General features: G+C 53.6%; 1 protein-coding gene across 3 annotated transcripts; it reads left to right on the forward strand.

The window, feature by feature from the left end:
* The first annotated feature begins 179 nt into the window (after positions 1 to 179).
* On the forward strand, positions 180 to 8,339 carry SFXN3 (sideroflexin 3). Of its 3 annotated transcripts, none has more exons than XM_066239237.1 (11): positions 180 to 307; positions 2,463 to 2,626; positions 3,238 to 3,412; positions 3,764 to 3,858; positions 4,199 to 4,274; positions 4,427 to 4,512; positions 4,788 to 4,915; positions 5,094 to 5,143; positions 5,937 to 5,986; positions 6,648 to 6,695; positions 6,979 to 8,339. In XM_066239237.1, the coding sequence occupies exons 2-11, from the start codon at positions 2,466 to 2,468 to the stop codon at positions 7,073 to 7,075; spliced, it is 966 nt and encodes a 321-aa protein (XP_066095334.1). In that variant the 5' UTR covers positions 180 to 307; positions 2,463 to 2,465; the 3' UTR covers positions 7,076 to 8,339. The 3 variants fall into 3 exon arrangements, with proteins under 3 accessions (XP_066095334.1, XP_066095332.1, XP_066095333.1); XM_066239235.1 differs by having other exon boundaries at positions 195 to 312; XM_066239236.1 differs by lacking the exon at positions 180 to 307 and adding an exon at positions 1,153 to 1,249.
* Positions 8,340 to 9,029: the final 690 nt, after the last annotated feature.

The raw sequence follows: 9,029 nt of genomic DNA on the forward strand, positions 1-9,029 counted from the left end.
AAAGCGGTTCGTCACCAGGGCTGGGGCCACTGGGTCCTATTCACTCTGGTTGGAGTTCTGATCCTCCCGCCCCCCGACCTAAAACTTAGGGCTTGGGTCTGGGCTTGCCCTCCTTCCACTACCAGTTCAGCATAGGGGAACCCAGAACCTTGTTCAAGCCTAGGGCTCATGTAATTGCCACCCCACCGCGGTCGCATCGAGGCCTCAGTGAGGGAATGCCACCTGGGCAGAGCGGGACGTGAGCCTGAGGCGGGCAGGAGTGGACTGGAGCCTGGGTGTGATGCCGACATGCTCTATACTGTGACTGGTGAGGTGTGTGTGTGTGTGTGTGTGTGTGTGTGGCTGAGAACTTCTTTCTTCTCATGCATTCACCTTCTATGTCAGAAAGTGTCTCTCTGGTCAACCGGTTATGGAAGTCTCAGGAAGCGGCAGCGGGTTCCAGGACACTGGGGCATGTGTGTGTGTGGGGGGGATCTTTCTGATTCACTTCGTTGGTGCAAACAGAGCCTTGAGACATTGCCCCTTCACATCCCAAGGTCCCATGGTACAGGGGAAGAGATTGGGGGCATAAGGAAACTGGAGACCCAGTGAAGCTAGGAGTTACAGAGGGGAATAAGGACGGGACTGGGGAGGAGCAAAGAACTGGCGACATAAAAGGGGCACGCCCGCGGAACAGAACTCTGAAGGGGTGTGAATGCAGAAGTGTAGCAAGGAAGGAGTTTGTGGGAGTGGTACAGGAGCCCAGGGAGCCAAGTAGGCAGAAGCCACTGCCAAGGCAGCTTACAAGTAAACAGGCCGGGATGTAACCCCAGTCCCTCCGGGCGCACATCAGAGGATAGCCCCTCCACACTGCCCGCCTGCGCCCTGCAAGCCTTCGCTTTGGATACTTAGACCCCTTGCTGCCGAGCGCGGGAGCCTCCCGAGGCCAGCCGGGTGATTACAAGCACCCGCGGCTCCTCCCTCCTCTCTTTGGCTGAGGACAGGGCCTGATCCTCGAGCCGAGATTGGCTCTGGGAGGTAGCATGGGCCGGATCAGATGGCGGGGGCTGGGGGCGTCGCCCCAAAATGACACCCACCGCCCCTAGGCTCTGCCAATCCCTGGGCACGCCGAGCGGACGCCGGGGGAGCCCCCGCCCCTCCTGATGGTTAGCGTCACGCTTGACGTTACGCGTGATGGGTGGGAAGGCGGGGGCGACGCTCGGAGTGTAAGGCGGGTCTGGGAGCTGCAAAGGCCAGGAACCCAGGAAAAGTGAGTGCTTGGGCGCGGTTCTGGGGTCAGGCGAATAGGGGTTTGAAGGCTGGGAATAGGAGAGGAAGGTCTGCCTTCTATGTACTTTACGGATTCAGTATATTCATGTAGGGAAGTTCCACTGGGCGCGAGGAAAGGTTTTGGGGGAAATGTGAGGGTGGGGCTCTGTGTGATCACACACTCAAGTGTCTGCAACTGATGGATATGGACAGCGTTGTGTGTGTGTGTGTGTGTGTGTATGTGTGAGTGTGCGTGCAAGTAACGGTCTTTGAGGGCCAATGCATGCTAGGTGTGTCCACGCTGTTTGTATGTCTGTGTAGGGCTAGTATGATGGTGTTTTTGTGTGTGGGTATGTGAGTGTGTGACAGAGGGGAGGGTGTGTTTGCCTGTGAGGGAGGAAATGTGGTTGAAGAGGATTAGTCATTCTGTAGGATTTTGCCCAACGCAGCCAGATGGCTGTTTCAGGCTTTCCTCTCTGTGCTGGGTGGAGGGGGCACTTACAGAATCCTGCCCTTTCTGGAGGCAGCCGGTTCCAGAAAGAGATGGATGGCTGCCTGTGCCAGCCCTGTCCAGCCTGCCCATTTAGTATGGGTTGAAAATGCACACACACACACCCACATACACACACAGGCACACATACACAGCTGGCATCAGAGTCCTCTGAGATCTGGGATAGATAAGTTCTGGGGTGCCAGTGAGCTCCTGCTCTCCTCCAATCAGAGGCAGGGGTGTGGGGTGGCTGTGCTGTCTTCCCAAACAGCCTTGGGAGTTTGTATCCAGGTCTCGGGGCAGCTGGGGCCTAGAGCTGAAGTGAACATAAATGTGGAATGCATATAATATGCATTTTTGTGCATATAGAGCACAAGAGTAGCTGCAGGGGGTTAGTTGCTGCTCATGCAACAACCACACATATGTAATTCTCACTTGTGAAAATCTGCACCAGGCCACAGTGCAAGCTCTGTTTTCCTGGTTCTGTCCCCACCCACTCCCCTTCACCCCCCAGCCTCCTCCAGTGGTGGTAAGTCCCTGGGCCTGACATTGCCTGGAAAACAGCTCCTCCCCCAACTGTTGCTTACCTATCTGGAGTCACCTTGAGCTCTAGAAGGGATTGGCCATAGGCCCGGGGACCAGTGCAGGACAACCAAAGGCTCCTCCAGGTGGAGCCCTTGGACCCTTTCCTTGGAGTTCTCTGACTCTGGTCCCTGCCCTGCAGAAAATGGGTGCGTTGCCCTTAGATATCAACATCCAGGAACCTCGCTGGGACCAAAGCACTTTCCTGGGCAGAGCCCATCACTTCTTCACTGTTACTGACCCCCGAAATCTGCTGCTGTCTGGGGCACAGCTGGAAGCTTCCCGGAACATTGTGCAGAACTACAGGTGATCCCCTTCCCCATCTGACTCTGTACCTCAGGGCCTCATTCCCTGCCATTAATACAGTACCTTTTGCACCCATATCCCCACCAAGCTTGAGAGTGACCCTGTCCCACCCCTCTCTCCCTGGCCCTATCTGTTGGAATCACAGAAAACTATGGCACAGAGCTTTTACCCAAAACATTTTAGGGTATTTGGGTTGAAAAGATGGCATTGATATTTATGCCTCACAAACTCTTTACAGGGACCCATCTCCTTGCTGAACCACCCTCTGCAAGGACAGAGGGGCTCAAAGTTGAGTCCCATGGAGGCAGGGGGGCATCCCCTTTGTTTCTAGAAGGAAAAACCCTTGCAAGATCCGTAGCCATTTTTGACCTATTGGAAACCATCAGTATTTGGGCAGAAACACTTTGTGTGGCTAGAAGGGAACTAGAAGTAGGACCCCCACCCCAGGAAGATTTAGTTCTCTCTCAGAGCCCAGGAGCTCCTTTATTCTGAGATTGGGGACCAAAGTGCCTGGTTCTCAGTCCAGTCTTTCCCTGAGCCAGGTGGACAGGGCTTGGGAAGGCATATTTGCTCCCTAAAATGGCCTGTCTATTCCCTGCTAACCTCTGCAGGGCTGGCGTGGTGCCTCCGGGGCTCACTGAAGACCAGCTGTGGAGGGCCAAGTATGTTTATGACTCCGCTTTCCATCCGGACACGGGCGAGAAAGTGGTCCTGATTGGCCGCATGTCAGCCCAGGTGCCCATGAACATGACCATCACTGGCTGCATGCTCACCTTCTACAGGCAGGTCCTATCCCGTGTGTCCCCTTCCTGAGCACTCTGTCCACGTTAGAATGTAGCTTGGTGAAGAGATGCTTCCTGTCTGGGCCAGTGTGGGCAGAAAAGAGTAGGTGGATGAGAACTGGTGTTAGAATCCCTTTATTCTTTAGAACTCAGCCCTGGGGTTCCTCTCACCCCAGAGACAGGAGGAGTGTTTGTGTAAGTGGGAGGGTCATGCAGGGGTCATCAGAGCAGGATTTTGGGTCAACTGGCTCCCTCCTGAAGGTTTGGGAGTCATCTTTGGAGTTTCATTATCAGGGTCCAAGGATGAGGAACACTGTAGAGGGGACGGAGTCAGTGTCTTTATTTCCTCAGGAAGACCCCAACCGTGGTGTTCTGGCAGTGGGTGAACCAGTCCTTCAATGCTGTTGTTAACTACTCCAACCGCAGTGGCGATGCTCCCATCACTGTGGGGTGAGAACGCGTCTCTGGGGACCCTTCTCCCTGCCCACCATTGCTCTCTCCTGTTGGATCCTGTTCACCGAGGGCCCGTGCGGCCGGTGGCTCTGGGCTCCCTCTTAGTCTGCTCCCCTCCCCACTTCCCTGGCCTGAGGGTATGGGGTGCTGGGGGGCATTCTTCTTCAAGGGGAGGGGTTGGGGTTTCCAGACAAGTCCACACTGGAGCGTGGGAGGCACGTCTCTGCTGTGAGGCACCTCCTACGCCTCATGGGCTGTGGATTTGACATGTGTCTGAAGGAAAAAAACACATGCTGGGCTGTTCACCTTTCTTGTGTCCTGGATTTTCCGCCCATAGGCAGCTGGGAACAGCTTATGTGAGTGCCACCACTGGGGCTGTGGCCACAGCTCTGGGACTCAAATCCCTCACCAAGGTAAATGCCCCCCATTCCACTGGTCCCCAGTCACCCTTTACTCCCTTTCCTGTCACCCCATCACGCCAACCTACAGGCTTCAAATAGCTTCTCAGAGTTCCCTACCATACCATAGTCCTCACAGCCACTAAATGACAGCTTTCCTCCACCAGCACCTGCCCCCATTGGTTGGCAGATTTGTGCCCTTTGCAGCTGTGGCAGCTGCAAATTGCATCAACATCCCTCTGATGAGGCAGAGGTGAGTAGCCCCGACTTCCGGACGGTGCATGCCGGCATGCATGTGAGCACACCGTTTAGTGATGCACACCAGGTGGAATGGGGACCATCCCGTCCTCTCCCTCCCTGAGCATGAGCTGCTGGGCCCAGTCTCAGGCTGATGCTAGGATCTGGGATGAGAGACCCAGGCCTTTAATCAGGGATGTTTGAGGGGACCCCAGGGAATAGCTGCCCATGAGGGCATTTTGAGTAGAATTTGGGGCCTGTGATCTGAACCCACACCCCTTCCCTTCTCAGGGAGCTGCAGGTGGGCATCCCAGTGACGGACGAGGCAGGTCAGAGGCTTGGCCACTCCGTGACTGCGGCCAAGCAGGGCATCTTCCAGGTGGTGATATCGAGAATCTGCATGGCGATCCCCGCCATGGGTGAGGCTGGGCAGCTGGGAGGGGCACAGGGGTCTCTGAGAGAAATGGGGTGCTGTTCTCCAGAGACTTTGAGGACTCCTGGGGGTAGTAGGGAGAACTGTGAAAGGGGATCCCCCTTCCTTCGGGTTCTGACTGTCACTCTGCTTACTCGCTCCCTTCTTCCCTGCTCTCCCCTCAGCCATTCCCCCCGTGATCATGGACACTCTGGAGAAAAAAGACTTCCTGAGGGTAGGTCACTCTCACTTCTTCTGTCTTGGAAGTAGCGGTGACTGGGAGCAGAAGTGACCAGTCCCTAACCCCCGCTGCAGCCTGACCTGAGGCTCAGACTTGCCACATGTTTGCTCCACCCCTGTGCTGCCTTTTCCACCGTCATTCATTCAGCAGGAATGAACTGGGCCGGAGTGAAGGAACACTGAAGGAAGGAAGGAAATGGTTTCTATCCTGAAGAAAACTGGTGTCACTCAGAGCCTCTGACACACATGAGGGTGAACTATCATAGTTACGCTTGCTATCAGACTCATGCTGTCACCTATTAACAACAGTGAGACATGCACACACGCAGAGCCCAGAAATACAAGCTCTAGCTCGCTCATTGGATCATTTATTCATATATATTTATTGAACATCAACTGTGTATATTTGAGTAACAGACATGTTTGGAAAGGGACACATTCATGCCACTGAGATGGAGGAAGTGAGTGAAGGGTCAGAGGGGCTTCCTGAAGAAAGCAGCTACTGGAGGAAGTGAGGGAAGAGAAAGAGGGGCAGGGAGTGCCATGGAATCCAATTCTGAGGGGCCAAAATGGGTGGGGGGGACACTAGGGAGTGTGTCAGCAAATAGACTTGGCTGGAGTGGCTGGTGGTGATCTAAAGGTCTCAACCCTGTTTTGGATTTGGGAGAAAGAAAAGGGCGCCATGCATCAGAGGCTGAAAGGCAGGGCTGATAGGTTAGAGTCATGGTGGGTGACATGGGATGTGGGCAGGGGACACACACCATTCCATTGTCTCTGTTTCCCCACAGCGTCGCCCCTGGCTAGGGGCACCCCTGCAGGTGGGACTGGTGGGCTTCTGGTAAGTGTGCAGGGAGTTAGCTAGTATATTTGGGAATGCCATGGTGGGAATTTCCATGGTGGACGTGGGTGGGTATTTATTGCTTTTGATGTTTATATGCCCTGGCCAATGGCTTGGTTGGAGTATCACCCCAGTACTCCAAGGTTGCGAATTCAATCCCTGGTCAGGGCACATGCAGGAACAGATCTTTGTTTCTGTGTGTGTGTGTGTGTGTGTGTGTGTGTGTGTCTCCCTTTCTCTTACTCTAAAGTGAATCAATGATTTAAAAAAAAAAATATATATATATATTTCAAATATTAAGAAGGTAGGGGTCTTGGACACCCACAGGGCATACTGTGTGTGTGAGGGGTTGCTCCTTTTCTTTGAAGGTCAAGAGTCTAGTTGAAGGGTTTCCAGTCTTTCTCTATGAGAGGAAACCATGATAATACACCTTTTGGTGCCATCCAGGAGTTTCGTGCACATTGAATTCTTGATTCTCACTCCCTGGCTGTGGAACTGGGTCACTGCTCTGGAGAGTCTTTCCTCATCCAGAGCCTCATGTCAGCGCTGGCTTTAGTCAGTCTCCACCCCTAGGGGCAGTGTCCAGACATGGGGTGGGGTGCAAGGAGGGAACACACTTAGGTCAAAGCTTCACAAATCTTTTCAACACTCTTCTTCCCAGCCTGGTATTTGCCACCCCACTGTGCTGTGCCCTGTTCCCCCAGAGGAGGTAAGTGCTGCTTCCTGGGCTTGGCCGGGGGCTCTGGGCAGGGGGCTCTGGGCAGGTTTCCCTATCTCTGGAACCAGCTGACCTAGGGTCCCTCAGTGTGTCCCAGGAAGAGGCCTGGTAGGCGCTCAACTTATTCAGGGGCTGGGGTAATGACAGTGCTCTGGGCCTTCTGCCCTTTGATGGAGAGATTCTTCAGCTTTGGAAGAGGAGGGATGGTGATCCCTTAGCCCGAGGGGGGTTGGGTTCAGGGGACACTCAGCCTTCCTGTGCTGTTCTGTTGCAGCTCCATACGCGTCAGCAGGCTGGAACCAGAGCTGAGAGCTCAGATCCATCAGCAAAACCCCAGCATTGAAGTAGTGTACTACAATAAGGGGCTCTGAGGGAGGTCAGCCTGGCCCCTCCCTCGCCTCCTTGGGCCACTGCTACATTAGTGGAGCCTTGCCCTCCTGCTACTTCTCTTCGGCCTGGTGCTAGGCAAGAGGCTTGGTGGAGAGCAGCCACTGAGACTAGCAATTCACTAGGCTGGGAGGTACCGCAGTAAACCCCTTTCTTTCCTCTTTGATTCCAAAGAGCAGGGTCACATATCCCTTTCTCCTGCGCTGGTGTCTGTATATGCAGAAGTGATAAGTGTGTGTACATGCTGTCCTGGAAGCTAGGAGCAGACGTGCTGTCCTGGGATGTCCTGATATCTGGCTATTCCTCTTGGCCTCCTGCCACCTTCCAGCCAGCCAGGCTGTGGGACTCACACAGTTCCACTGGCCAAGTCATTTCTGACAGCACCTCACCCCAGGATCTCAGGACACACTAAGGGAAACTAGCAAACCAAGCTGGGCTAAATCCTTCAGATTTCTGCTTCCTGGCTCCCAAAGCTGACTCAGGAACTGGGCTGGCAGAGGAAACCATGTCAGAGCTGAGGGAGGCAGGGGGGCTTATATTATCCCCCTGGAATAGATCACTTCCTCTCGGCTTCTCTACCAGAACAAAGGAATGTCAGTATCCTGTACTCCTCTTACCATCTTCCCGTCCCTCCATCCACTGCATTGTGGGCATATTCAAGCACAATCCTGGGATATCTTGGCCCACACTGACATTATGGCCTCAAATCTAAACCTACATCCCCTACACTCTCCCCAGCCAAAATGTCACAAAGGCAGAGAAGCATTCCTCTTTCCAAACTCCCGTCATACCAGAGGGACACAGCTGTGGGAACAGTACTTAAACTCCTCAAATATCTGAATAGGTATAACTAGTACACCCTCAAGGGCAACTAAGGCCACAAGTGTACAATTTTAAGACAGGAATTTTTTATTCCTTTGGCTCTTGTTAGACATTCAGCAGAACTCCCAACTTGGCTCCTCCTCTTTCTTGAGGCTTGGCTTTGCTCCCACCCCCAGCCCCAAGAGGAGGTGGGGCTCAGGTGTCAATGGCTGGTCCAGACGGGAGGTGGGCTTGGGGATAGAGTGTGTGCTGGCAAGTAAGAGTATATAGTGTTGGACTTTGACTGCCACTCCCATGACATCTGGCTGAAGTGTGGGGTGAAGTCCCCAGCAGGATCTGCTAAGAGCACCTTACTGCTCCCCCAACCAACCGCCACCAATAATAAAAGCTATGATGCCATTGTTACTCAATAAAACTGAAAACCTGTCTACTTTTTTTTTTTAACAGAGACAGAGAGAGGGTCAGAGAGAGGGATAGACAGGGACAGAGAGGGATGAGAAGCATCAATCATTAGTTCTTCGTTGCGACACCTTAGTTGTTCATTGATTGCTTTCTCATATGTGCCTTGACCGCGGGCCTTCAGCAGACCGAGGAACCCCTTGCTCGAGCCAGCGACCTTGGGTTCGAGCTGGTGAACTTTTGCTTAAACCAGATGAGCCTGTGCTCAAGCTGGCGACCTCGGGGTCTCAAACCTGGGTCTTCCGCATCCCAGTCCAATGCTCTATCCACTATGCCACCGCCTGATCAGGCAAAACCTGTCTACTTCTTGATCTTCATTTAATACCAGGTCCTGAGTGCCCTGCTTGTGGCCATTCCTTCCCTCCCCACAAAGTCCAGGTCTTAGTCTCTTCTCTTGCCTTCTGTACGGAGCCTCATCTCCCAGCAGAGGGCGCTTTGGGATTAGAAAATCAGTCCTCCGTTAGCACCGTGAGTACTAAAGGAGAGGAAATGTAGGTAGGTAGATGCCTCCATCTTCTACTCCATCAGCAGATGAAGTCCTGGGTTTATTTTCATCTTTGCTAGGGGGGATGATCACATACCTACATGCCTACTCAGACTCTGGGCTTCTCTGTTCCCTTCAGGCATTTGGCATGGGGTAGTAACATTTGGTCCCCA

Source organism: Saccopteryx bilineata, chromosome 7 (assembly GCF_036850765.1).
Source record: "Saccopteryx bilineata isolate mSacBil1 chromosome 7, mSacBil1_pri_phased_curated, whole genome shotgun sequence".
NCBI lineage: Eukaryota > Metazoa > Chordata > Mammalia > Chiroptera > Emballonuridae > Saccopteryx > Saccopteryx bilineata.

What these genes read in the sequence shown, in the direction of transcription:
- SFXN3 (XM_066239235.1), top strand. Translation starts at nt 289, where the DNA reads ATGCTCTATACTGTGACTGGTGAG. An exon ending in CATGGCGATCCCCGCCATGG is followed by an intron (nt 4,916 to 5,093) that starts GTGAGGCTGGGC and finishes CTCTCCCCTCAG; the next exon opens with CCATTCCCCCCGTGATCATG. An exon ending in GTGGGACTGGTGGGCTTCTG is followed by an intron (nt 5,987 to 6,647) that starts GTAAGTGTGCAG and finishes TCTTCTTCCCAG; the next exon opens with CCTGGTATTTGCCACCCCAC.